Genomic DNA, 27,933 nt, shown 5'->3' on the forward strand with positions numbered 1-27,933 from the left:
GGAAGGAACTGGGTGAGGCGCCTTTAAACCACAAGCTCCAACCTGGACCGCAGCAGGAGCAGCGGCTGTTTTGCCCCCCAGCTCGCTGACAGTCTATTTTCCAGGTCTCTGCTCTCATGGTGCTCTTTCTCCTTCTCCATGTTTGTCTCCATGCAGTTTCAGGTCACTCCATGATTCCTGCCACCACACCCATCCACAAACACCTGGACTGCAGGCCCCCCATGAGCTCCCCCCACCCCCCCCAGAGGCTCACCTGTGGTGGACAGGTGTGTTTTGGTTGGTTATAAAGATCAGGTAGATGTTTTCTTCTGCAGCATGTCTACCCTGTGTTCCTTCAGACCAAAGCAGCACAAAGGCCGGCCCCTCAGAAGAAGACTCCAAGCATGAAGGACATGAAAACAGCTTCAAACAATCACAGGACTCCCAGCTCTGCTCCCCAGGAACAGTAAGTTGCTGCTTCAGGCGCTTTGTTTGGCCCTGTGACCACCACCTATATAAGGTCCGGTAACTTTCGGCTTTATCACATGATCTGTCTGGTAACCAGCCCCCCCCAGGTTTGGACCAGGAGGCCCCGCCCACTGCTGCAGCTCCACCCTGTTCCAAAGGGGGAGCCGGCCAGGCCTGTGGTCAGACCTGATAAGATTCAGCTGCTCCGACTAAAAACGGAGAATTCACCAGTCAGTCCAAGTCCAGACCCCCCCATGCTGCAGAGGGAGGTCAGTGCAGTGAGAGCTGAAAGTAGGTCATGAAGGGTTGGTCACGCACATCTGTGTCATCAGCTTTTGACAAAAACACTGAGTTTCTTAATGTTCCAAATCAGCACTGCAAGCACCCCCCCAGCCTCCTCTCGCCATGCCCCTCCCCTCCACGTCAGACCGTGAGGACGTCTCTCATCATCTGGCAGCAAAGAGGAGAGAAGCCCGACTTCAGCCAGAGGAGGACAACAGGTAAAAGAAACTGCCCCACCTTCAAGAAAAACTAGTGGGAGTGTTTACTGGGAAACCAACAAGTTCATCTGCGGTTACTATGGTAACCAGGTTCCCCCAGCTTCTCTGGTCTTTCTCACTGGTTACATGGTCATGGTAAGATGTCGGTTATGTTTAATGATGTGCAGGAGACTGGAGGCTCAACAGGAGGATCTGCACCTCCTGGAAGAGAACAGGAGGAAGGAAAAGGAAGAGCAAAAACGAGCTGAAGGAAAAAGAGTTCAGGCTTTGAAGGAAGCTGATCTTCTGGAGAAGCAGGTTGTTCATGACCTCTGACCTCATGCATGACTGTGTCTGCTGTGGAGGGCAGCTGAGCACTCACAGTCGTCCTCTGCTCCTGCAGAGACAGGAGGAGCTGGCCAAGGACAGAGCACGAAAGGAGAAAATTCAGCAGGAGGACGCAGAGCGCAAGGCCAGGAAGAAGGTGCAGAACGTCTCACTCCGAGAAAATTCATCCGTTTGTTTCCAAAAACAACGAGTGTTCTGTTCTCCTCAGCGACTGGAGGAGATCATGAGGAGAACCAGAGGGGCAGATCCTGCAGATACGGTAATTTTTCAGCTTCAAAGTGGCCTCCAGTCTCCCATGATGCTCAGGCAGCATCAGCTCATAACGCCAGTTTTTTTTTTACACCAAGTCTTTTTATTAGTATTTCAACTTTAAACAGAGGGTTCAAGGATTTCTGTTTGACAAAGTATACAAAACTGATTACATATCCCCACACACCCTCTCCTCCCCCCCTTACTGCACCACTCTTTCAAACTACAAATATTTTGTAAAATATACATTTTCAAAAGAAATAAACCTCTCAATTGCACATTTCCAAAACACAGAGTCAATCATCAGATATTCTAACAGCAGTGACGTCTTCATATAATTTAAGAAGGGATTCCAAGTGGAATAAAAATCCTCTAGCAGAGAAGCCAATTTTCTCCAAAACCAAATAATGTAAGAGATTATTTATCCACATCTTTAATGTTGGAGGAAAGTCATTCTTCCATTTGAGAAGAATAAGTCTCCTTGCAATTAAGGTCCCAAAGATAATTATGTTTTGTGCTTTGTGGTTGGGATTAAGATCCTGTGGGATTACACCAAATATTGCAGAAATGACAGAAGGCTTTATAGGCCGTTGTAAAACATCTGAAAATACTTTAAATATTGACGGCCAAAAGCAACTTCATTTTGCACAGGACCAAGACATATGTGAGGTGGTGGCCGTTGATTGTTTACATCGATCACAAATTGGATTAATATCTGGAATGAATTTTGTAAGTTTTGCTTTAGACCAATGGAGTCATCCTGTGATGTGAACAGATGGAGGAAGAGTATATTCTGTCTAAAACTGTCTCCCATATCTTCTCAGTCATATTTAAGCCCAAATCCTCTTCCCATTGGGTTTTTAGCAATATTAGAGGTGTCTTTTGATTTGCATTGTATTTGTTTAGCAAGTAGTAAATGTTCCCAATTGTTCCCCTGACGTTTATTTTAAGTTTCAAGATGGATTCTAGAAGTGAGTCAGGTGGGCAGGACGGGAAATGAGGGAATGAAGTTGAAATAAAGCTTCAAAGTTGAAGGTATCTAAAGACATGGCAGCGGGGGATATTATATTTAATTACAAGTTGCTCAAAGGATGCAAACATACCATCAATGAATGGGTCCTCAAATGAAACAATGCCTCTTCTGCTCCATTCCCAAAAAGCTTTATCTGTAGTCGAGGGTATAAACCTATGATTTTTATTTGTGGGTGTACATTTTGATTGGCTTTTCAGGGAAAACACTTGCCTAAATTGTCTCCAAATTTTAGGTAGTTAGGTTTAAGGTAGTTCTGAACAAAGCAACGATTGTAGAGAGGCATGAGGACAAGAACCCCCTCCATATATAACAATTTTGGGTTTTTGGATTTGTTAAATTGTAAATCTTTCCAATATAACATGGATCTAATGTTGGCAGCCCAGTAGTAATATTGGAAATTAGGAAGGGATAATCCACCTTGTTGACGGTGTTGCTGTAAGATATTTTTTTTTATTCTAGGTTTTCTTTTATTCCACAAAAAAACTGATATTAATTTATCCACATTTGTAAAAATAGATTTAGATGAATGCAAACGGATGCACTGAAATATATAAAAACTTTGGGAGCACGTTCATTTTGATTGCGTTAATTCTCCTTCGCAGTGAAAAGGGTCATAGACACCAACATTCCAGATCTTTTTTGAACTGAGTTAATTATGGGATGTAGTTAGCCTTAAAAACATCTTTACATGAGTGTGTAATCCAAATACCTCAGTATTTAAATTTTTGTGGACTAACTGTAAATGGAAATAGGTCCAAATTGATTTTCTTAGCTTCTGGATTTACCGGCATAATTTTCATAACGCCTCTTTGACTTTTCATATTTTATTTTGCTGAATCTCTGCAGGCAGAAAGACGACCCAAAGAGAACACGGAGCCTCCACATAAAGGTTCCTTTGAAGATGCTGTCAAGCTGCCAGTGGGAGCGAGAACCCTGCAGATAGGGTTGGAGATGGTTCCCACCAGAGGGTTGAACCGTGGCGAGGACACACTGTCTTCTGTGGCCTTCAAGGAGTGCAGGTCTCTGCCGGCACTTTCAGGCTTGGAGGAGATCCAAACCCACCAACGAGTGGGTGGGAGTGGCTGCCTGCTCTCTAAGTCTTTGGTAGCTTAGAAACTCAAATCCCTGAGCTCCCAACCTTTCCGGAATGCTCCACAAAGTCAAAGAATTAGAAGAGTGTACTGCCATGGGGGGGGGGGGCTGCGTGTGTGTGTGACGTTTAAGCACTATAAGGGCGTTGAGCGTGTTTGTGTGGAATGACTGAAGCAGTGTCCGGTTTCTAACCATGGCACCGTTTGTCTACTGTGGTTCCTCGTTCAGAGGTCATCTGAGCGTCTCCAGAGTGGTCATCCTCAGACGCCCCCCCCAAAAGGATTTCCCTGTAAAACATGGCTCCCTGCAGCACAGAGGAACCCCCCCCCCCCCCCCCCCCAAAGCTCTGGAGTCAGCATGTGACGTTACAGCCACTCCAAACCAGGACATTCATGTTTCTGGATGGCAAAAAAATGAAATCCAATTTTATTTACAGTATCTAGCCCAACATCACACCCCCGTTGTCTAAATGGGCTTCACACCAAGAATTGTACAAAGACAGAGTTAGTCATAAAATATGAACAATAGCTAATTGCTTAACTAAACTGACATTGCTGCCCTTAGACCCCGCCCCCCCCTTCTCTGTGAGGAAAAACTAAAAAACAGATTCTGGCAAAAATGGAGAAACCTCAGGGGTGTCCACATGAAGGAGGGATCCTCCCCCAGGACGGACAGGTGATTTACCAGAACTCTTAGAGAAGAATTAACTTATCTAAATCTACAACTACTTATATAAAGTCCAGCAGACGAGCTTCATCCAGATGGAGTTGGGGGGGGGGCTGGGGGTGCCAGACGAGCCAGAGAAAGGATCCACAGCCTAGGACAGTGGCCAACTTGAATCTGGAATCTGGAGGGACAACAATCGAATCCCACTGCACCAAACAGAGGCATGTGAAATGTCCCAAAAACGCTTTTCGCTTGGCGTTTACTTATCTAGCGCCTTTCTACCTTCCTTCAAAGCGCTTTGAGTCAAAGATCCGTCACCATACACCCACTGATGGTGGCTCCGCTTCCACACACTGGCGCCAACCTTCAACCAGAGGCAGTGTGGGGTTTAGTGTCCTGCCCAAGGACACTTCCACACATGGATGTGCCATGCAGGAATTAAACCTGCAATCTTACAATCAGGGGTCGACCGTCCATACTGCTGCACCACAGCCACTTCTGAACGGCTGGCATCGACCTGAATCTGTCACACGCCGTTTACAAATCCAGAATGTTTGACATCAGTGAATTTGAAGAGTTGCTGATGCTCCATTTGAATTAGTTGTTTAAAACATTTCTGTGTTTTACCTCTTCTGCAGAAATGAAGTCTGCCCAGATTTTTATGTTATTATGCTTTTCTGTGTACACTGGGGAAAAAGTTTCAGGAGTTTAGAACTTTGGCCAACGGTGGAAACCGTCTCAAGAGTTCTCTTTACGCTACATCTCCCAGCAACCCCAGCGCATAGTTTCTGGATGCCACACACCTGACTGTCATGTGCAATCACTCACAGTACTTAATCACTGCACTGAGCCTCACTCAGTGTGAAGTTTTGTTTGCGCCAATCTGCCCGCATTACCGAGCGTTATAGCTGCATCTGATCTTCTAAATTTCCTGATTTCCTGATGTCCTGACCCTGTTTGTGACTCTGCCTGGCGCCTGCCCCGACTCTTGTCTGGATCCTGACTTCTCCCGTCTCTCCACTGATGAACGTGTGCTTGTTATCGACTCCTGCCAGCCAGCCTGACCCTGATTTAGCTTTGTGGACATTTAGCTGAGCTAATAAACCTGCTGCATTCGGATCCAGACGTCAGTCTGTTTTGTGACATACGGTTAGAATTCATACACATATACAATACATATTTTATTTTGATGAAAAAAATTCTTTAATTTTAAAGTTTGTCTTAAAATTGGATCAAAGAATATTTTAATCGCAAATGTCAAAGTCAACTTCATTGTCGATTCTTCACATGTGTTCGACACAGGCACTCAAAAAATAACTTGATTCCAAAAAAAACCTCTCACATTTGATTCTGTAACTTCAATTATACGATAAACAACTTCCATTATATGCTTAATATTACAAATGTTACACAGAAGTAAACGTCACTCATCTGTCCTTTCTTGGTCGCCAACCCCCCCCAGCACAGGCAAAAGGACCACCCCCCCAAGCCGAGCCAGACCACCACTCCATCCCCCCCACCACACACCCCCACACCCCTCATATCAGCTTTTTTCCAAGCTGATATGATCAAGCAGCAGATTTCTGTGTTGATTTATGTTTATATTTTTCTTGTTTTTCCAATTTATTAAAATAGTTTTTTAGCAATGCAAAGAGTTATGAAAATGATAGAGCCTAATCCTCCTTCTACATCGATGGCACTCATGTCACCAAGCACACAAAGTGACGGTGAAGCTGTGATTGAAACCTTAAGCCAGACTGATAAATCGGCACATACCTGCTGCCAGAGAGCCTGGACAGGCGTGCAGAACCACAGTGCATGCATGTAGTATTCTCTGCATGTATTCTCTGTGCTAGTGCTTTGCAGATAATTTTTACATCTGCATTGATTAAAGAAATGGGGCGATAGCTTGAAGGACTAGTGGGGTCTTTGTCTGGTTTTAGAAGGAGGATTATGTTGGCTGAGTTCATGTTAGGTGGCATTGATTGGCTCTCATTGATAGATGTGACAGTTTTATAAAATGTTGGTGCCAGTTGTTCCCAGAATTCTTTATAAAACTCAGCAGGAAAGCCGTCAGGCCCTGGTGCTTTACCATTAGGCATAAGTAACAGAGCTTCATGAAGTTCAGACGGCGAGAGTGGAGAATCTAAGTTTGTGATTTGATCCTCATTTAACCTGGGTAGGTTTACATTATTAAGAAATGAGTCAATACTTTGCTCTGACGGATTGATCTGTGGTGTGAACAAGTTTTTATAAAAGTTTTCAAATGTGTTATTAATTTTGACCGGGTCATGGGTGACATTTCCTGTTTGGTCCATAATAGAAGTGATTGATGATTTTTCTCTATTAATTTTAAGCTGATTAGCTAGAAATTTTCCAGATTTATTAGAGTTTTCATATCTTTCAAGTCATTGACAAAGCCTTTTGGATAAGAGGTGAAACGTCTTCTAACTTTAAAAACCAAGTCCAGATGACAGCCCCTAAACCTACTACTATATGTGGAGTGGAAAAATATGTGCAACTATATTTGAGTGTATTTTTTACTCATGTTTGCAAGTGTAGTGTAATGTTTGCTTATTTCAGAATGTCATTTATCTTCTGTAATAAAAATCTGAAACTTAAATAAATATTTAAATGTTAATGGGAATCATGAGCTGTGTCAATTGCATTCTGAAACATAGCAGAAACATTTAGTCATTTCGAGGTTGTTGTTTTTTTTTTCATTGATAACTTTTCATATTCCGAGCTTTTCCTGGTCCCTAAACGCAGCGCATGATGAGGTCATGCACTGCAGCTCCGGATGCCTTAAGTTCATTGGTGGATTCTGTATTTGTGTAAATGCATCACCAAGAGGCTCTCAAGCCCCGCCCCCGCGTTGGCCTGGAAACCGAAGCGCGGCGTCGGTGGAACTGAAAGGCACGCGGCACCCAGAGGCCTAAAACGTTTTTTTTCCCGCCTGGTCGCGTGGGTCCGGTCTCTTTGAGGGTCGCGGTATTTTTCTGGGACCATAGGCGTTTTTGTTTCGTGAGCCTTGAAGTTCGTAAAGCCGCTCGGTTCATGCTAGCGCTAAGCTAGCTGCTACAGACGGAACATTCTCTGGAGTTCTATGCCGAGCCTCAGGTGAACAGACACCTACACGTCAGTCCTGTTCACCTGCTCCTGCTACAGGATCCACTCAGCGTGGGGTGGGGGGTCAGATAACCCACCCTGTGTTTTGGTTTCCAGAGTGTAGCCCCTCACTTCCGGTATAAACTCAATTTCCTGGCGGGAATGACACCGGTGCCTGACAATGCCAGCAGGTGAGGTGAGGTGGGGTGGGGGGGTTGTCCCAGAAATCCCTTGATCTGATTTTTCTGACCTGTACAGGTGAGGGGGAGGAGCCAGCAGAGACCCGGGAAAGATTCAATGATGCGTTTGAGGTGTATACGGAGTCCAGGAGGAAGAAGTCCAGGAAGAAGAGCGCAGAGAAGGAGACGGTGGTGGTGGGTTTATGGAGGGGGGTGGGTCACCTGTTCACAGGTGAGACTGTCTCTGCTCTAATCACGAACACAGGTTTTCCTTGCCCCCCACCCCTCTAGCTCCAGAACCTGATCAAAGATCTGCACCTTGGGAGGGACTCCGAGGACGACCGGACCGCCCTCCAGAACCACAACCGGGGGGCGGAGGTGGTCAGCACCAGGAGTAAGAGGGAGCTGCCCCCCCTCCCTGCCACAGGGGACCTGGGGGCATCTGTCAAACAGGAGGAGGGGGGTTCTGAGTCCAGGAAGGCTTTAGATTCAGAGGGGGGGGGCAAAAGGAGAAGTCAGAAAAGCAGCAGAACCGCAGACGATGAAGACAAACTTCTGCAGGAATATCAGCGCAGAATCGCACAGGAAGCCAGCGGGAGGGGGAGAGACGGCCCCCCCCCAAAGAACAGCAAGAAGAAAAAGAAAGCTGTGACCACGGATGGGGGGTGGGGGTTCCTGAACGCACCTGCAGGTTATTCTTGTGTCTGACACGCTCAGGGTCATTTCTATAAACCTCCTTTCTCTGCAGGAGTCCGCCGGGAGGGGGCCAAACCCAGGAGCAGCCCAGGGGAGGGGGCGAGGAAAAACAAGGTTAAAATTGTAAATTGTGAGGAGATGGGAGCAGCTCAGAAACAGACTGAGTGTGCAGGGGGGGGGGGGGGGGTCTGAAAGAACGCATTATGATGCAAAACTATCATCTTCTCAGGGGGGGGTGGAGGTGAGGAGGACGACCTGGTGTTGGGGGTGTTTGTCCACAAAAGCGACCCCCTCAGGACGGATCTGCTGATCTCACACCCCATGGTGAAGATCCACGTGGTGGATGAGAGGACGGGCCAGTACGTGAAGAAGGACGACCGGTGAGGCGGCGCCGTCCTCCGGACCCACCCGCCCCCATCCGCCCGCAGGTTCTAAAGGAAGGTTCTTGTGGTCCTGCAGCCGCCGGCCCGCCGTCTCCTTCTACGAGGGGGAGAACGTGGACCACATCCTGCCCGTCATGACGCAGCCCTTCGACTTCAGGAGGAGGAAGTCCGTGGTTCCTGAGTGGGAGGAGCAGATCCTCTTCAACGAGCGCTTCAGCCACTTCCTTCAGCAGGACGAGTGCAGCCCCAAAGTCCTGCTCCTCTTTGAGGTAGGAGCCGCCCCACCCAACACCTTCAGTCGCTCGCAGCTGCACCAACCGCCCCCCCTGCTGCGTGCAGATCCTGGACTTCGTGACCATGGAGGAGGCGCGGGCCAACGCCGACGCTGACGGACACGAGAGCGGCTTTCGGAAAATCGCCTGGGCGTTCCTGAAGGTAACACACATGTCTGCATGTTCCCCATGGGGGGGTCTGCGCTCGCTGCACCTTCTATTCTGCACTTTAGCTGGTCGGTGCAAACGGCGTTCGGAACGTGGACAGTAAGCTCCGCCTCCAGCTCTTCTGTCCCCCCCCGCGGGCTAAAAGACAGCCTAAAACCATCGAGGTGTTCGAGTGGTGGAGGAAGTTCCCCAGGAGCAAGTACGCCTCCACCCTGTACGTCACGGTGAGGGGGATCCAGCTGCCCGCACACGTGAGTGCCGCTTCACCTGCTCTGCACTGACCCAGGACGGACCGGGTCACAGGGTTTGGACTCTGCTGCAGGTGGACCCCAGCACGCGCTCCATGATGGCGTTACAAGAGGAGAGGGGCAGTTCCTCCTACAGCGAGCTGCAGAAGCAGGTCTCCAGCAGGACCCCCCCCCAGACGGCTGACAGCCGGCAGCCGGAGCTGAGGTGGCGCCGTCTGCCCGGACAGGTACGAGGACCGCCGGGGTCGCCTGATCACAGGTGTGCACGAGGAGATGCTCTAAAGCTGCTGAAATCCTCACCGTGTCTCCAGGTCTGTAGCATTCCCAACAAGCACGTCCTGGGCTTCCGGGGGGGTCACATGGGCTGCTTCAGCGTGCTCTTCTCCAACGCTGGAAGCATCCTGGCAGCTGCCTGCGCAGACAGAGACGCTTTTCCTGTTGTAGGTGAGAGGCAAAGACACACCTGCACTTCTGTCTGTTCAGACGCTCAGCGTTTGTGTTCTTGTGTGGACAATGTCTGCATCAGAGACATCAAGACCTGGATGACAATTAATGACCTGAACCCAGAAAAAACTGAGGTCATTATACTATAAAAACCTCAGAGATGCTCTGTCTGCTCAGATAGTCTCCCTGGATGGCATAAGTATAGCCCCCAATTCCACAGTTAGAAACCTTGGGGTTTTATTTGACCAGGATTTATCATTTAAGGCTCACATATCTCAGGCGTGTAGAACTGCCTTTTTTCACCTGTAGAATACTGCTATGATGCTGAAAAACTCATCCATGCATTTGTTCCGTGGAGGCTGGATTACTGTAACTCCTTGTTAGCAGCGTGTCCTAAGAGTTCCTTAAGAAGTCTCCAGCTTGTTCAGAACGCAGCAGCTAGATTGTTAGCAGGAACTAGCAGAAGAGATCACATCACTCCTGTGTTAGTTTCACTTCACTGGATCCCAGTTGATTCTAGAATCAAGTTCAAGATCCTCCTGTTAACCTATAAGGCCTTACATGGAATGGCCCCGTCCTATATTAAGGACCTCATAGTCCCTTACCATCCAATCAGAACACTTCACTCACTAAATGCAGGACTGCTTGTGGTTCCTAGAATTAGTCAAAGTACGGTTGGAGGTAGAGCGTTTAGCCACCAAGCCCCTGTCTTATGGAATAAACTCCCAGCTCATGGAAGAGAGGCCGACTCAGTTTCTACATTCAAAGTTAGACTGAAAACATTCCTCTGTGGACAGGCTTATTGTCAGACTGGCTAGTATTTAGAGATTATTTAACTTAATGTTAATGTGTTTAAATTAAACTTAACAACAATAACTATTAGTTTTAAAAGGCTGCTAGAAGTTGAAGCTGGGGTAACTATGGTGCTCTGGGGTTCTGTCCTCTTTTCTCATCTACTTCTACTCTTCCTCTCCTCTATTCTATTATTCATCATTTAGTTCTCCATGTCTCTGTTTGCTGCAGTGATTCATGGACTGTCCCCCCCCAACCACGGCTGGATGAAGCTCGTCTGCTGGACTTTATATATGTAGTTGTTTCATAAGTTAATTCTTCTCTAAGAGTTCTGGTAAATCGCCTGTCCGTCCTGGGGGAGGATCCCTCCTTCATGTGGGCACCCCTGAGGGATCTTCATTTTTTCTGGAATCCGTTTTATTTAGGAGTTTTTCCTTACAGAGAAGGGGGGTCTAAGGGCAGAGATGTCCAGTTTAGTTTAGTAGAATTCTATAACTGAGTTCATGTTTTTGTACAGTTACTGATGTGAAGCCCTTTGAAACAATTGTGTTGTGATATTGGACTGTATAAATAAAAATGAATAGAGTTGTGTTGTGTGGACATGTTTCCATGCATGTGCTCAGGTATGTGTTATTGCTTGTTTGTGTGGATGTTCAGTTTTTCTTGTTTTCTTGTGTTACTTTGTCCTTAAGTTCCCATCTTTGTTTTACCCAGTTTTTTGTGTTTTTTCTGTTTGTGAGTCTGCATGTCTTTGTGCGTCTGCCTTAGCTCAACTTTCCTGACATTGTCGTGCCTGTGCTGTGTTTCGTTGTGTTGCAGTGTATGAGATTCCCTCTGGGAAGGTGTTGGCCGCCTTCAGCGGTCATCTGAGGATCGTGTACGACCTGTGCTGGTCCAGAGACGATGGCCGCCTACTGTCGGCCTCTTCCGATGGAACCGTCAGGTGTGTTTCTGGTCGTGTGACGAAGGTCTTTGATGTTCAAGCACTGCACTGGTTCCTGGCTTTCCTCTTTAGGGAGTGGAACGTGGAGAAGCTCCTGGGGACAGCCCAAAAGGTTCTGCCTCATCCTTCCTTTGTGTACTGCGCTCGGTACCATCCCAGCGCTCAGAACCTGGTGGTGACCGGTAGTTTTGACTTCCTGGTCCGCGTGTGGAGGCTGGATGTCAGCGACGTGAACGGGCAGCTGCTGCAGGAGTTTGACGGCCACAGCAGCTTCATTAACAGCCTCTGCTTCGACTCAGCAGGTCAGTCAAGACCGGCGTGCCACAAAGCTCCCGTCACGCAAAGGGTCAAAGGGTCATTGCCGAACTTCACCAGAAAAAAACTTTCTGGAAAACGCCAAAAAACTGAATCGTGTTTGAATCGTGAATCTCATTCTCCTTTCTTTATGAAAAACTCCTTCATTGACAAAACCCAAGATTCTGTGTTTGTTGCATTTATTAGGTGCCAAAGCCAGACTGGGAGTCATGTGGGGGGGGCTAGGGGGCAAAAGAAGTCCACAAACTGTTTGGCTGATGGGCGTCTTTGTTCTGCACAGGAACCAGAATGTTTTCTGCTGACAACAGCGGTCTCATCATGGTATGGAAGACAGCGGTGAGTCACGACGGGCCACAGTCGTCCTGCCGTCACTGGTGTGCAGAGAAGGTAAGACCGGCGAGAACCTCTCACTGTGAGAACACCTCAATGTGAGAACGCCTCAATGTGAGAACGCCTCACTGTGAGAACGCCTCACTGTGAGAACGCATCAATGTGAGAACGCCTCAATGTGAGAACGCCTCAATGTGAGAACGCCTCAATGTGAGAACGCCTCAATGTGAGAACGCCTCACTGTGAGAACGCATCAATGTGAGAACGCCTCAATGTGAGAACGCCTCAATGTGAGAACGCCTCAATGTGAGAACGCCTCAATGTGAGAACGCCTCAATGTGAGAACGCCTCAATGTGAGAACGCCTCACTGTGAGAACGCCTCAATGTGAGAACGCCTCACTGTGAGAACACCTCAATGTGAGAACGCCTCAATGTGAGAACGACTCAATGTGAGAACACCTCACTGTGAGAACACCTCAATGTGAGAACGCCTCAATGTGAGAACGCCTCAATGTGAGAACGCCTCACTGTGAGAACGACTCAATGTGAGAACGCCTCAATGTGAGAACGCCTCACTGTGAGAACACCTCAATGTGAGAACGCCTCAATGTGAGAACGCCTCACTGTGAGAACGCCTCAATGTGAGAACGCCTCAATGTGAGAACGCCTCAATGTGAGAACGACTCAATGTGAGAACACCTCAATGTGAGAACACCTCAATGTGAGAACGCCTCAATGTGAGAACGCCTCAATGTGAGAACGCCTCACTGTGAGAACGCCTCACTGTGAGAACGCCTCAATGTGAGAACGCCTCAATGTGAGAACGCCTCAATGTGAGAACGACTCAATGTGAGAACGCCTCACTGTGAGAACACCTCAATGTGAGAACGCCTCAATGTGAGAACGCCTCAATGTGAGAACACCTCACTGTGAGAACACCTCAATGTGAGAACACCTCAATGTGAGAACGCCTCAATGTGAGAACGCCTCAATGTGAGAACGCCTCACTGTGAGAACGACTCAATGTGAGAACGCCTCAATGTGAGAACGCCTCACTGTGAGAACACCTCAATGTGAGAACGCCTCAATGTGAGAACGCCTCACTGTGAGAACGCCTCAATGTGAGAACGCCTCAATGTGAGAACGCCTCAATGTGAGAACGACTCAATGTGAGAACGCCTCAATGTGAGAACGCCTCAATGTGAGAACGCCTCAATGTGAGAACGCCTCAATGTGAGAACGACTCAATGTGAGAACGCCTCAATGTGAGAACGCCTCAATGTGAGAACGCCTCAATGTGAGAACGCATCAATGTGAGAACGCCTCAATGTGAGAACGCCTCAATGTGAGAACGCCTCAATGTGAGAACGCCTCAATGTGAGAACGCCTCACTGTGAGAACGCCTCAATGTGAGAACGCCTCACTGTGAGAACACCTCAATGTGAGAACGCCTCAATGTGAGAACGACTCAATGTGAGAACACCTCACTGTGAGAACACCTCAATGTGAGAACACCTCAATGTGAGAACGCCTCAATGTGAGAACGCCTCAATGTGAGAACGCCTCACTGTGAGAACGACTCAATGTGAGAACGCCTCAATGTGAGAACGCCTCACTGTGAGAACACCTCAATGTGAGAACGCCTCAATGTGAGAACGCCTCACTGTGAGAACGCCTCAATGTGAGAACGCCTCAATGTGAGAACGCCTCAATGTGAGAACGACTCAATGTGAGAACGCCTCAATGTGAGAACGCCTCAATGTGAGAACGCCTCAATGTGAGAACGCCTCAATGTGAGAACGACTCAATGTGAGAACGCCTCAATGTGAGAACGCCTCAATGTGAGAACGCCTCAATGTGGGAACACCTCAATGTGAGAACGCCTCAATGTGAGAACGCCTCAATGTGAGAACGCCTCAATGTGAGAACGACTCAATGTGAGAACGCCTCACTGTGAGAACACCTCAATGTGAGAACGCCTCAATGTGAGAACGCCTCACTGTGAGAACGCCTCACTGTGAGAACGCCTCAATGTGAGAACGCCTCAATGTGAGAACGCCTCAATGTGAGAACGCCTCAATGTGAGAACGCCTCACTGTGAGAACGCCTCAATGTGAGAACGCCTCAATGTGAGAACGCCTCAATGTGAGAACGCCTCAATGTGAGAACGACTCAATGTGAGAACACCTCAATGTGAGAACGCCTCAATGTGAGAACGCCTCAATGTGAGAACGACTCAATGTGAGAACGCCTCAATGTGAGAACGCCTCAATGTGAGAACGCCTCAATGTGAGAACGACTCAATGTGAGAACGCCTCACTGTGAGAACGCCTCAATGTGAGAACGACTCAATGTGAGAACGCCTCAATGTGAGAACGCCTCAATGTGAGAACGCCTCACTGTGAGAACGACTCAATGTGAGAACATTTAGAGCTAAGAACGCCTTAATGTGAGAACGCCTCAATGTGAGAACACCTCAATGTGAGAACGACTCAATGTGAGAACGCCTCAATGTGAGAACGACTCAATGTGAGAACGCCTCAATGTGAGAACGCCTCAATGTGAGAACGACTCAATGTGGGAACGCCTCAATGTGAGAACGCCTCAATGTGAGAACGCCTCAATGTGAGAACGCCTCAATGTGAGAACGCCTCACTGTGAGAACGACTCAATGTGAGAACGCCTCACTGTGAGAACGTTTGGACCTAAGAACGCCTCAATGTGAGAACGCCTCAATGTGAGAACGACTCAATGTGAGAACGCCTCAATGTGAGAACGACTCAATGTGAGAACGCCTCAATGTGAGAACGCCTCAATGTGAGAACGACTCAATGTGAGAACACCTCAATGTGAGAACGACTCAATGTGAGAACGCCTCAATGTGAGAACGCCTCACTGTGAGAACGCCTCACTGTCAGAACGACTCAATGTGAGAACGTCTCAATGTGAGAACGCCTCACTGTGAGAACGACTCAATGTGAGAACATTTAGAGCTAAGAACGCCTCAATGTTAGAACGCCTCAATGTGAGAACGACTCAATGTGAGAACGACTCAATGTGGGAACGCCTCAATGTGAGAACGCCTCAATGTGAGAACGCCTCAATGTGAGAACGCCTCACTGTGAGAACGACTCAATGTGAGAACGCCTCACTGTGAGAACGTTTGGAGCTAAGAACGCCTCAATGTGAGAACGCCTCAATGTGAGAACGACTCAATGTGAGAACGCCTCAATGTGAGAACGACTCAATGTGAGAACGCCTCACTGTGAGAACGTTTGGAGCTAAGAACGCCTTAATGTGAGAACGCCTCAATGTGGGAACGTTTCAATGTGAGAACTTCTCACTGTGAGAACGACTCAATGTGAGAACATTTAGAGCTAAGAACGCCTCAATGTGAGAACGACTCAATGTGAGAACACCTCAATGTGAGAACGACTCAATGTGAGAACGCCTCAATGTGAGAACGCCTCACTGTGAGAACGCCTCACTGTCAGAACGACTCAATGTGAGAACGTCTCAATGTGAGAACGCCTCACTGTGAGAACGACTCAATGTGAGAACATTTAGAGCTAAGAACGCCTCAATGTTAGAACGCCTCAATGTGAGAACGACTCAATGTAAGAACGTCTCAATGTAAGAACGACACACTGTGAGAACGTCTAGAGCTTAGAACGTCTCAATGTAAGAACGTCTCAATGTGAGAACTCAATGTAAGAACGTCTCAATGTGAGAACGTCTCAATGTGAGAACGTCTCAATGTAAGAACGTCTCAATGTGAGAACTCAATGTAAGAACGTCTCAATGTGAGAACGTTTAGAGCTAAGAACGTCTCAATGTAAGAACGTCTCAATGTGAGAACGTCTCAATGTGAGAACGTTTAGAGCTAAGAACGTCTCAATGTAAGAACGTCTCAATGTGAGAACGTCTCAATGTGAGAACTCAATGTAAGAACGTCTCAATGTGAGAACGTCTCAATGTGAGAACGTTTAGAGCTAAGAACGTCTCAATGTAAGAACGTCTCAATGTAAGAACGTCTCAATGTGAGAACGTCTAGAGCTTAGAACGTCTCAATGTAAGAACGTCTCAATGTAAGAACGTCTCAATGTGAGACCTCAATGTAAGAACGTCTCAATGTGAGAACGTCTCAATGTGAGAACGTCTCAATGTAAGAACGTCTCAATGTGAGAACTCAATGTAAGAACGTCTCAATGTGAGAACGTTTAGAGCTAAGAACGTTTCAATGTAAGAACGTCTCAATGTGAAAACGTCTAGAGCTTAGAACGTCTCAATGTAAGAACGTCTCAATGTAAGAACGTCTCAATGTGAGAACTCAATGTAAGAACGTCTCAATGTGAGAACGTCTCAATGTGAGAACGTCTCAATGTGAGAACGTTTAGAGCTAAGAACGTCTCAATGTAAGAACGTCTCAATGTGAGAACTCAATGTAAGAACGTCTCAATGTGAGAACGTCTCAATGTAAGAACGTCTCAATGTGAGAACGTTTAGAGCTAAGAACGTCTCAATGTAAGAACGTCTCAATGTGAGAACTCAATGTAAGAACGTCTCAATGTGAGAACGTCTCAATGTGAGAACGTCTCAATGTGAGAACGTTTAGAGCTAAGAACGTCTCAATGTGAGAACGTCTCAATGTGAGAACGTTTAGAGCTAAGAACGTCTCAATGTAAGAACGTCTCAATGTAAGAACGTCTCAATGTGAGAACTCAATGTAAGAACGTCTCAATGTGAGAACGTTTAGAGCTAAGAACGTCTCAATGTAAGAACGTCTCAATGTAAGAACGTCTCAATGTGAGAACGTCTAGAGCTTAGAACGTCTCAATGTAAGAACGTCTCAATGTAAGAACGTCTCAATGTAAGAACGTCTCAATGTGAGAACGTCTTACTGTGAGAACGTTTCACTGTGATTTGAGAACGTTTGGAGAAGAGAACGTCTGTGTGAACAGATCAGCAGCCATTATTTCTCAGCGGCTTTGCTGTTTTTTTTCATGAAGTGAAGATCTGACTGGGCTTTAATGACGACTATTTATGAATCCACTGAAGATAAAAGCGTTGATGGTTTATTTAGTATTTTCTTTGCAAAAATTGTTCAGACGCAATGCATTGTGGTCTATATTCGCAGATCTAGTGAGCTTGGATGCACACAAGTTTTATGCAGAGACTTTTGGGAGATTTTTAGGACGTTGGATTTTGTAGATTGGGACGGCACTAGAACATGGCGAACGGCCTTTCTAGTGCCGTATTTGGTGCGCAGTGACGGACACAATCGCAGTCAGCCATTTGTGGAACTCTTGGCAGAAGCTGGAGGAGGCGGAACTTAGGGGAGTTCCCATCAGCATGCTGCAGCTCCATCCAAACGGGCGCTTCCTGCTCGTGCACGCCAGAGACGGCCTGCTCAGGATGATGGACCTGCGGATGTGAGGTCACCTGAAGGTCACGTGTCGGTTGTTGCGGTGAAGAACACGGTCTGATGTGTTGGTGTGTCAGTCTGGCAGTGAAGAAGTACTTGGGCGCCACCAACTACCGGGAGAGGATCTGCAGCACCGTGACCCCCTGCGGGACCTGGATCTTCTCTGGTAGCGAGGACGGGATGGCGTACGTCTGGAACGCTGAAACAGGTGCTTCTGCTGGCTCCGCCAGGCAGGTGGGGGTGTTTCAGTGAGCTGAATGGCGAGTGTTTCCTAGGTGACCAGGTGGCGGTCTACTCCGAGCTGGGTTACTCCAGTGCTGTGCACGCCGTCGTCTTCCACCCTCATGAGAACATGGTGGCGTTCTGTGCGTTTGGTCAGGGCCAGCCTGTGCACGTGTACCTGCACGACCACAAAGGTTAGTATGAAGCCCCACCCTCACTGGGACGGGAGGCGCGGCGTGCTCACTTCCTGTTGTTGATAGTTACCCAGTTGCAGAGTCTGACCGCGGCGAGTAGGTCTGCATCGGACATCAGGACGCTCAGGAGCACCCCCGACCCCCCCTCGGGCATGGAGGCTGCGACGCGGGCCCTAAAGCTGCAGAGCATCCAGCAGCGCCTGGATTCGGTTCTGGTAAAAGCTGCAGAACGCTTTGTTGACGTGAATCTGGACGCCAGTAAAGCTCCGCCTCTTTTCTGTCTGCAGAACACGCTGGGACAGACCTCTCCAGGCTCCTCCCACGGTCCGGGGGGAGCCACACTGGAACATGCCTCCTATACTTTTGCAAACAGAAGCAGCCTCGGTGCAAGTAGGCGGGGCCTAGCGGCAGACGACGGCGCTGTGAGTCACATGATCCTCTCTACGGTGATGTCGGGGAATCAGTCCCACATGCTGCTCTATTTCAGGTGGAGTTCAGCGCCTCGCTTTCCCCCCGCCTGCATCACGCCAGGACCCCCCCGGCAGGCCGCAGCCGTAAGTGTGGGCTTCACTCCGTGTCCGGGACCCATGCTGGATCTCACAGCTGTGTCGTCTCTCCTTTCAGGGGGGGTGAGTCCGGTCAGTCAGTTCGCCCCAGGACCGTGTGAGCCAATCCAGGTGAGGTTTCAGAGCTCTGCCTCCTCAGTTGTTGCTGAATGACTGAATACTTTCCTCCGTAGCAACGTTTCTCCAGATGGCTGAGCTTGGGCCCCGCCCATTTCCTGACAAACCCCCCTGTGTGCAGGTGGTCTCCCTCTTCGACTACAGAGCGAGTCGTTCAGATGAGCTGAGCCTGCGGCGCGGTGACGTCATCCAGGTGCTGCACAAGGACAACCAGACGTGGTGGTTCGGGCGCATGCGCGGCGGCCTGAAGGGCTACTTCCTGTCCGCTTACGTTGTGGATCAGAGTGAGGCGCTTCCCGGTTCTCGCCGTGCCTCTTCCTGATCCTTCTGCCGTAACGCCTGGACTCTCTGTCCCAGGAGACTTCAGTGAGCAGAACACGGACGCACTGCTGGATGAGGAGACTGCCACGAGGGCCACGCCCACCAGGGTAGGCACGTGCCTAGAGGAGAGGAAGCGTAGAAGTAGATGAGAAAAGAGGACAGAACCCCAGAGCACCATAGTTACCCCAGCACCAACTTCTAGCAGCCTTTTAAAATTAATAGTTATTGTTATTAAGTTTAATTTAAACACATTAATTTAAATAATCTCTGAATACTAACTAGTCTGATAATAATCCTGTCCACAGAGGAATGTTTTCAGTTAGGCCTAGGCAATAAATCAATCAAATGATCAATCTGATCAGACAGAGTATCTCTGAGGTTTTTAGGACCAAGTATAATGACCTCAGTTTTTTCTGGGTTCAAGAGGAGGTCATTAATTGTCATCCAGGTCTTGATGTCTCTGATGCAGGCGTTCAGTTTCTCTATCTGGTCATTCTGGTCAGGCTTCATGGATAAATACAACTGCGTATCGTCGGCATAACAATGAAAATTAATGCTGTGTTTCCTGATTATGTTTCCTAGGGGTAGCATATAAAGCGTAAACAGGATCGGTCCCAAGACTGAGCCCTGTGGGACTCCATAGTTGACTCGAGTGCACTGAGAGGAATGGCCATTTACATTAACGAACTGATACCTATCAGACAGATAGGATTTAAACCACTGGAGAGCAGATCCTCTGATCCCTATGTCCTGCTCTAATCTATGGAGTAAAATACCGTGGTCGATAGTGTCAAAGGCTGCACTGAGGTCCAACAGGACCAGAATAGAAAGTAGTCCCTTTTCTGAGGCCAATAACAAGTCATTAGAGACTCTAACTAGTGCAGTTTCCGTCCTGTGGTGAGGTCTAAACCCCGACTGAAAGTCTTCAAAGTGGCTGTTGTCCTGTAGGTGGCAGTAAAGCTGCTTAACTACAACTCTTTCTAGGATTTTAGAAATAAAGGGCAGGTTTGATATCGGTCTATAGTTGGCCAAGATGCTAGGATCCAAACTGGGCTTTTTCAGTAGAGGTTTAACAACTGCATATTTAAAAGACTGTGGCACGTAACCCGTTTCCAGAGAGGTATTTATCATTGTTAATATGGGATCATTAATTAGGGGAAAAGTTTCTTTAAAAAGTCTAGTGGGAATTGGGTCTAACAGACACGTTGAGGATTTGGAGGACGTAATAATTGATGTTATTTCCGCTTGATCCACAGCAGTGAAGCAGTCCAATGTTACAGAGGTTTCTATGGATGCCTCCATTTCTACCGCTTCAGCCTGTTCTGGGCTGATAGTAGGAATAACTTGATTTAACTTATGTCTAATATTTGAGATTTTACTATCGAAAAATGTAAGAAAATCATCAGAGCTGAGAGAAACAGGAACATGTGGTTCTACTGAGCTCTGACTGCGAGTTAATTTAGCTATAGTGCTAAAAAGAAATCTTGGATTGTTTCCATTCTCTGATATTAAGGTTGAATAGTACTGGCTTCTAGCTCTACGCAGAGCTTTTTTATAATTTAATAGGCTATGTTTCCAGGTATTCAGAGACTGCTCTGAACCGGAGCGGCGCCATTCTCTTTCCAACTTACGGGTTTCTTGTTTAAGAGAACGAGTTTCAGCGTTAAACCACGGTGCTACTCGGTTTTGTCTAACAAACTTAGGTTTCAAGGGGGCAACAACATGGAGTGTACTCCTGAGGGCTTGTAAGGCATCATTAACAAAGTGGTCATTTATACTAGGACTGATACTATGGGAGCTGGTCTCAGAGTATTTTCTCAGAATATCACTAAGTACTGGCTGAACTGTGTGTTTAAACTCAGACACAGAACGGTCAGTTAAGGTTCTTCTAAGCTGTTTCTTATTCACTGGGACAGAAGGATGTTCCAGTGTAAACTGGAAGGTAATCAGAAAGTGATCAGAAATGATGGGGTTAAGAGGAAGGACACTCAGCTGGCTGATCTCTATCCCATGGGTTAGAACAAGGTCCAGGGTGTGCTTATGACAGTGAGTGGGTTCATTCACACTTTACAAACACATTACAAACTCCCCTCAACAGGAGTACATTTGGTTTTGGTTCCTGGAATGTTAAGACGCTTCCATTAATAATCAAATGATCCAGCAGGATCACGCCCCCCTGCTGGCCGAGCGGGAAGTGCAACATTTTTATATATGATATATGATATATTTATCATATCATCATATTTTATATGATGTCTGGGTGGTTCTGGACTGGTCCGGACCCTTTGAGAACTTCCCATCAGGCAGTTAAAGTGGTGATTACAGAAGTAACAAATGATAGATCTGACCGTTAAAGATCAACCACAGACCATCGGCTCTGCATCCAGCCATGAACCGGTTTAACATATATTAATATATATATTGAACATATTCTGTAATCTGTTGGCGAGACCGTAGTTTTCTGATTCAAAGACCCACTCCGATGGCATCGGTGATTTAACATGTACTGGTGGCCTTTTCTCACAATGGAGAACTTGCATAAAAGAAGATTAAAATGCATATCTGAGTATTTCTATATTCAAATTGTTGAGCAGCAAGTGAAATGGGCGGGGCCACAAGCTCCCTGCTCGCTCCGTTCTGGGAAGCCTTTGAAAACAGACCAGAAGATGGTCAGTTTCTTTTTTTATTAGACATGAACCAAACTCTGCCTTCTCTGCTCATGTTAATGCAAACTAAAGTATTGACTGACTTCATGCTGAACAAAGACCATCTTCCTGAAATCCGGCTTATATTTAACAGGAAGACGGCCGATCCGGATCATTCAGGAATGTCATGATCTAAAGACGGACTTTGTCTGAACTGTTCCTCTCTGACCCCCTCCTGGTTTTCAGGTCTCTGCTGCTGTCAGCTCGTCCGGAGAGCTCAGGTTTCTGTCCGAACCCACTCTGTCAGACACTGAACCAGAACTGACTGACGCCAGGTAAGAAGCTCCTATATCCTCCAGAACCACACAGATCCAGTTACCCCAACACAAACATGTCTGGCTGAGTTCCTGAAGGATCCATTTCTTTCCTGAAAGCAGAACCAGAAGAAAGAAGAAGGTGAAAAAGCCTGGAGTTCCTGTGTCTTCATCTCAGACTACAGTTTCTGACGCAGATACTTCTGGGTCGACCAGAACCATAAGAGGCAGACCTCTGCCACCGAGACCAGCGGGGAGGTCCAACAGGGCCTTTGAGGCCGACACGTAAACTGTGGACAAACCCAGAGAGCCGTTCTGATGTCACTAATACTCCACAGCATTATTGCTGCGTTCTCCGTCAGAAATTACCCAAAGATCTTTGGTGTTTGAGGCTGCAGGTGTTTGTGTGAGGAACAAGAACATTGTGTTCAGGAAAGTTTTATTTTGTACTATTTACAGTAAAAACCCGTGAAACAAGCGGCTCCGTGTGAACAGGATTCCTGTCCGCTCTCTGGAGGTTTTTGGGGGAATAATCCCGCTCACCAGACCTAAGCTGTTAAGCAGGAAAAGCTCCGGACAAAGGCCCGTTCTGGCAGGAATGGCGTTCAGATCTTCTCTCCGTGAGCAGAGCGGCTGGCCCCGCCCCTAGATGTTTCCTCAGTCCAGCAAAGGAGTGCTTTCTGCTGTTTGCTGCACGCTGCAAAGACAGAAACTCTCAGACTTCAGGTTGATGAGGAAGATTCCTGATGATGGATCTGACGTTACCTCCCCCGCCGGCGCTCCCAGAGGGAGTACATCCCCAGGAGGAGGGCCTGTGGACAGAGACAGCTTCACTGCACAAAGGGTTAATGATTGATCAGAGCTAATCACATTCATGACTCCTTCAAAGTGGGTCAAAGATGAGGACCCACCCCCGCAGAGTCAGGAGTACTCACAGCCAGAAGGCCCACGCCCCCCTGGATGGTGGCGGCCCACTCAAAGGTCAGATGTTGGGTGATAAGGCCGCCCACAATGGGGCCGTAAAACATTCTGTAAGAGACGACCACACTTCAGGCCAGAAACATCAAAGACATGCAGCGATTCTGTGGTGGGACGCTCACCCCGTGGACCAAAATGCACCAAACAACCCAGAGACCATCCCCAGGGTGCTGAGGCCCTCCTCCAAGCCTTTCTCTCTGCAGAGGAGAGAACACGGTCACACCAGACTCTGATGGCAAAGGAGGCCAGGAGGCGACTCACCGAGCACAGACGATGATCTCCGGGAACGTGGGGATGGCCGTCATCCCCAGAGAAAACCCGATTAGGCCCAGCATGAGCACCAGCAACCACAGCTGACTGCACAGCACACAAAGCAGGCATTATGAGGTCAGGACCAGCAGTCTGCCTCCTGACAAGCTTGTGTTTGCTGACAAAACTGTCTTCGCCTCATTGGGATTCATTCAGGTAGATTCCATGAACCAGCAGGTCAAAGGCTGACAGCTGGGTTGGTCGGTGACTGAGGCGGTTCCACCTCCAGGAGGGTCATCAGACTGAAAAAGTCGGTATCCAGTCCTGAACCTTGCATTTGGTTAGTGTTCATACCGGAGTCTACCAAAAATTTCTGTTTCAAAGCGAAGCTTGTAAACAAAACCGTGTGACTAAAGAACTCTACAGTCATTGGCCAGGAATTACGAGGGCGGGACAAAGTAACAGAAAGAATATGGAGTCCTTTTCCGGATACTTCACTGATTCAAACCTTATATTTCACTGACCATCAATTTCAGGTCCAACAAGTTAGAAGTAGTTTTAATGAGCCTGTATTCATGCCACTACACTTCAATGACTTGCTGGGTCTCATCGTCATGTTGGTTCCTTCCTACTCTGTTTACATCCCATAATGCCTGGCTAAGGTGGCTGTTTGGTTCAGTGGCTCTGCATTCAGACTGAACCAGAGCTCAGTCCGATTGGAAACGACAGAGATCCCTTCAAAATATGGGTCTGAGAGCGGTTCCTGGTCCTGGACAGAGGAGTAGGAGTAGGAGTAGGCCCAGAGGTCAGTACCGCGAGTGGACCAGGGTCCAGAACCAGGGTCCAGGACCAGGGTCCAGAACCAGGGTCCAGGAACCAGGAACAGGAACCAGGACCAGCTTGGGTGTATTCAGACTGAAGATGTGTTCTGGATTATGGGTGGAAACGAACTGGTTCACTTTAAGAACCAAATGTGTCCAGTCTGAATACAGTCTCAGTCACATGCAACCTTCCGGGGTTAGACCGGCATGGAGGGGGGGCATGGAGGGGGCTGACCTCTACAGGTGCAGCAGGTTTTTTTGGGTCGCCCACCGGACGTCCACACAAACTACGCTCTGATTGGCTCATTTCTAAAAGTCAGGCTGCAGCAAGGAGCGTGCACACATCATGCAGTCTGCAAAACATCCGTCCCACACGCCTGCGTCTCACCTACGTCACCCCTACGTGTCGCATGAGTGTTCACGGCAGCGTGACGTAGAAAAAATAAACTCTACAGTTTACTGAGCGGTCCACCACCTTGACCTGTGGTTCAGCTTTCCCCCCCGCAGACTATAAGGACAGTTGGAACAAGGCCTTCCAGGGTTCTAGGAAGGACCATCTACTCCTCTGTTTCCAGGTTTTCTGTTGCTTTGTTAGCATTTGGTGTTTCCCAACAGACATCCTTAGCTTTTATGGGAACCATAGCAACCACTGTATATTATTAGAATTCTGACTATTGCCAGCCTCGTTCACCTGGTCATTTGTCCTTTTGCTCTAACCGGTCATAAGCGTCCCAAACTCATCTTAGTAGCATTGTACTGTGATGCTCTGATTTCCTCAGACCAACGGCTGAGTCAGCAGGGTTAATTTTGCTCACCTGGAAATGTGAAGGAAAGGGGCGGGACCAAGCAAGCAGAACCCCATCGCTGTGACGATGCCCCCCGTCACCGTGAGTCCGATCCTGGAGTCCTGAGAAGTCTGGAGTTTAGAAGAAGAGAGGTTCTTGACGGGTTTGTGGCTTTGATACTCACAGGGTATTTGTCGGTGAAGTAACCAATCAGAGGTGAGGCCAGACAGTACGGCAAGGACAGGCCCAGCATGATGAGCCCCACGTAGCCCGAGGACAGGTTGAACTGCGTCAGAATCACAAAGTGAGTCTGGACCCCTGGGCCATGGCGGCGCCGGAGCGTCCTCACTGACCGTTTTCATGGCGTACAGCGACAGCGTGGCGTCAAAGAAGCCCAGACCCGAGCTCAGCGTAAAGATCACAAAACAGATCAAGAGGACTTTGACGTGGCTGAGGAGCCGCAGGAACGAGTCCTTGGATGGGTCGGCCTCTGGGGGGGCAGCACAGCTATCAGAGTCTGAGAAAAGGGGGAGAAAATCCCGTCCTGGGGTCTCCTACCGATGGACGGCAGGACATAAAGGTTGAACGGAACCATGATCAGCAGCAGGCATCCAAGGAGCATGAAGGGAACCTCGTATCCGAAAGAGTGGTAGAACCAGCCCCCCACAGGGGGGCCCACGATAAGCCCCAGCCCTGTGAAGACCTCCAAACTGCCCTGCAGGAGACACACAGCCTTACATTCCTGTCTGCTCGTGACGGGCGACATGCCGGCGGGACAAAGGCCGCCTGCGCTCACCAGGACAGTCGCCACATTGTTGGGGAAGATTTTTGCTGTCATGGCAAACGTGGAGGTCATGGCAGCAGCGAAGCCCACGGCGTCCACCGACCTCACGATGAAGCACAGCGCAATGAAGGTGGGCCCTGCAGGAGCGCGGTCCAGCAACCTGCAACCAGACGGCAAACCGGTTCTGTACCGATCCGGAACGCCCATCAGCTTTCAGCGCTTCCTGAGGCTGCTGGGGGCGTTGCAGGTTCCGGCCTTGAACGGATCCGCTTCACGGCAGCATAAAGTCACTGGAAGCGTTTACATGACCCCCCCCCAAAAGGAAAGCGGTCCGTTTGTTCTGGTGCGGTTCTGTCCATTCAGATTTCAGGAGAACAGGGGCTGAGTCACAGAATGTGTTTATTGATGCTCAGGCATGAGGACGGACCGCCATCGGGGGGGGGGGGCCTGCGGCTGCCACCTCTTCTGACTGCTGGTCCGTGCATGCTCATGCGTGAGCGTGCACGCCACTCACCCAAACATGATGGTGCAGCCCGCAGACACGAAGAGTCCTGCGACGAGCATGAACTTGGTCCCGATCTGGACGATCTGACGGGGAAACGGGGGCCGGTTACTGCACGGCATGCCTGACGGGGACCGGGGCGGCGCTACTCACGTATCTCCCCAGGACCAAAGAGCCAATCAGGTTGCAGATGGCGTAGCAGCCAAATATGAGTCCCACCACAGTCTGGTTGGCTCCTTTCTTCACGGCCTGTGGGATGGGGGGGTCCACATGTCACTGTTGCCACGGTAATGACAGCCTGATCCCCCCGAAACCCTGTCTAACTGGGCTGGATGGAGGCAGTCGGGAGGGAGGGTGAGAAGCGCATGATGGAATCTTAAACCGAAGGGGGAGGAGTCCTTCATTACTGCAGAGAACGTTCTCATTTATTGACCAAAGGAAAAAGTTCTGAGCTTCAAAAACCGAATCTGAACGGAAAAACACGACAGGTGAAGCCCACCTTCACCTGCACAGGTTGGGATAGGCTCCAGCATCTCGCTGACCCTGACCCTGACCTGCAGCTGGCGGAACCAGCCGCCTGAACGGTTCTGGACGGCTCACCTCGTTAGGGAAGAACGGACCCAGGATGGAGTAACAGAGCATGGAGCTGAAGTTCACGGACGCCATGGACACCAGGGTCAGGGTCTGTCTGCGGCTCATCCGGGCGGGTTCGGCTTCTGTCGGAACGCACACAACCATCAGATTCCTTGGAGGTCTTCACGACCCCCGAAGATTCCCGAGTGCTGGACGAACCTGCCGGCCGAGTGTCGCCGAGCGGATCCATGGCAGCTCCGGCGGAGGGGAACCGTCACCCGGTCACCGGGAGCGGGACGGCGTGGCACCGCGACGAGGTGCGGGTTCGGACTTCCCGCGGTACTGACCTGCGGGGCTCTGGAGAGAAATGAAATATGAGAATCACACGGAAGCTTGGTGTACAAAATAAAAGCACCGAGACGTCATTTCCGGTGACCACCCCGGTCTGAGACAGACTAAAAAATAAAACAAAAAAGAAGATGTCAAATAAAAACCTCCGTTTAAAGTAGAACCACACAATCCTAACGAACCGTTCTGTTAATGTTTAGAAAAGCAAACATTAGAAGAACATTGAACTTTAACCCTTGTGCTATCTTAGATTACACCCCCCCCCTTCCATTGACGTGTTCTCCCTACCATGACAAAGGTGGATAAAGGTGGAAAGATTTCATGTAATCCATGGACACCAGTGAAGATCACAAATCATTGAAGAAAAAAGGTTCAGAGCTCTGTCTAGTGGGTCTAGATGACCCAACTCCCAACGTTAACGGGCCCAGGATGGAACAAGGGTTACTAAAACTAACTTCTGCTTAGCTGTTTAATAGACGTAAATAATCAATATTTCAATCAAATAAATTTTATTTAATATCCCATAAGTACACATGAAGCAAACAACATGAAAGCATAGGTTACTGTTTCACTCCTGAAAGTCCATAATATTGTGGCGACCTGGGGGTTAGCCCCGCCTTCAGCTGCTAAGGCTCATGGGAAGTGGGGAATCTTGGGTGTAAAGTTCCCCACCATGAGTGTGGGGGCTGTGAGCAGAAGTGACGTCCATGCTGTTTGTCTGTTTGTGCGGTGTTCACATAAATGGGCATTAATGCCGTAAAGGATATTGTGCGTATCTGTCTTCTTCCTCCTATCTGATACTGTCTGTAGTCGTGTGGCGTTTGGGGGACAGAAAGCTCTCCAATGCAGCCACTCAATTAGCACCTCAGCTTTTTTCCCCACTACAGTGACGCACC

General features: G+C 48.5%; 3 protein-coding genes across 10 annotated transcripts in view; 2 read left to right on the forward strand and 1 right to left on the reverse strand.

Moving 5' to 3' along the window:
• Positions 1–4,318, forward strand: part of LOC105357551 (ensconsin-like) — an 11,996-nt gene extending 7,678 nt beyond the window's left edge. For 2 of the 3 annotated variants that reach the window (XM_020699860.2, XM_020699861.2), the window contains 8 exons: positions 157–266; positions 339–445; positions 545–738; positions 821–948; positions 1,113–1,244; positions 1,330–1,410; positions 1,483–1,533; positions 3,403–4,318. In XM_020699860.2, coding sequence (XP_020555519.1) covers positions 157–266; positions 339–445; positions 545–738; positions 821–948; positions 1,113–1,244; positions 1,330–1,410; positions 1,483–1,533; positions 3,403–3,669 — 1,070 coding nt within the window. In that variant the 3' untranslated portion in view covers positions 3,670–4,318. The remainder of the gene's footprint in view (positions 1–156; positions 267–338; positions 446–544; positions 739–820; positions 949–1,112; positions 1,245–1,329; positions 1,411–1,482; positions 1,534–3,402) is intronic. The other variant, XM_020699859.2, reaches the window with a different exon arrangement.
• A 2,834-nt stretch (positions 4,319–7,152) lies between these two features.
• On the forward strand, positions 7,153–22,474 carry ahi1 (Abelson helper integration site 1). Of its 4 annotated transcripts, XM_020699864.1 has the most exons (25): positions 7,154–7,434; positions 7,540–7,613; positions 7,681–7,796; positions 7,893–8,266; positions 8,350–8,411; positions 8,527–8,677; positions 8,757–8,949; positions 9,020–9,115; positions 9,186–9,371; positions 9,443–9,595; positions 9,680–9,812; positions 11,424–11,547; positions 11,620–11,849; positions 12,143–12,249; positions 17,507–17,625; positions 17,696–17,826; positions 17,894–18,034; positions 18,101–18,249; positions 18,322–18,456; positions 18,522–18,588; positions 18,659–18,711; positions 18,839–19,001; positions 19,075–19,145; positions 21,930–22,018; positions 22,118–22,474. In XM_020699864.1, the coding sequence occupies exons 2-25, from the start codon at positions 7,604–7,606 to the stop codon at positions 22,284–22,286; spliced, it is 3,222 nt and encodes a 1,073-aa protein (XP_020555523.1). In that variant the 5' UTR covers positions 7,154–7,434; positions 7,540–7,603; the 3' UTR covers positions 22,287–22,474. The 4 variants fall into 4 exon arrangements, with proteins under 4 accessions (XP_020555525.1, XP_020555523.1, XP_011491001.1 ...); XM_020699866.1 differs by having other exon boundaries at positions 7,153–7,613; positions 17,510–17,625; XM_011492699.2 differs by having other exon boundaries at positions 7,154–7,613.
• slc18b1 (solute carrier family 18 member B1) lies at positions 21,708–27,327 on the reverse strand. Of its 3 annotated transcripts, XR_002872689.1 has the most exons (15): positions 26,909–27,324; positions 26,717–26,832; positions 26,270–26,365; positions 26,129–26,202; positions 25,627–25,774; positions 25,389–25,545; positions 25,184–25,320; positions 25,015–25,116; positions 24,861–24,952; positions 23,237–23,332; positions 23,098–23,172; positions 22,933–23,026; positions 22,763–22,809; positions 22,541–22,694; positions 21,708–22,110 (listed from the first exon to the last, which is right to left on the reverse strand). XR_002872689.1 is itself a non-coding variant. In XM_023952014.1 (14 exons), exons 1-14 carry the CDS (start codon positions 26,937–26,939, stop codon positions 22,655–22,657), a joined length of 1,305 nt encoding a protein of 434 aa, XP_023807782.1. In that variant the 5' UTR covers positions 26,940–27,324; the 3' UTR covers positions 22,425–22,654. The 3 variants fall into 3 exon arrangements, 2 of the variants coding, with proteins under 2 accessions (XP_023807783.1, XP_023807782.1); XM_023952014.1 differs by lacking the exon at positions 21,708–22,110 and having other exon boundaries at positions 22,425–22,694; XM_023952015.1 differs by lacking the exons at positions 21,708–22,110; positions 23,237–23,332 and having other exon boundaries at positions 22,423–22,694; positions 26,909–27,327.
• Positions 27,328–27,933: the final 606 nt, after the last annotated feature.

The sequence above is a fragment of the Oryzias latipes genome, chromosome 22 (genome assembly GCF_002234675.1).
Source record: "Oryzias latipes chromosome 22, ASM223467v1".
In the NCBI taxonomy this organism is placed as follows: Eukaryota; Metazoa; Chordata; class Actinopteri; order Beloniformes; family Adrianichthyidae; genus Oryzias; species Oryzias latipes.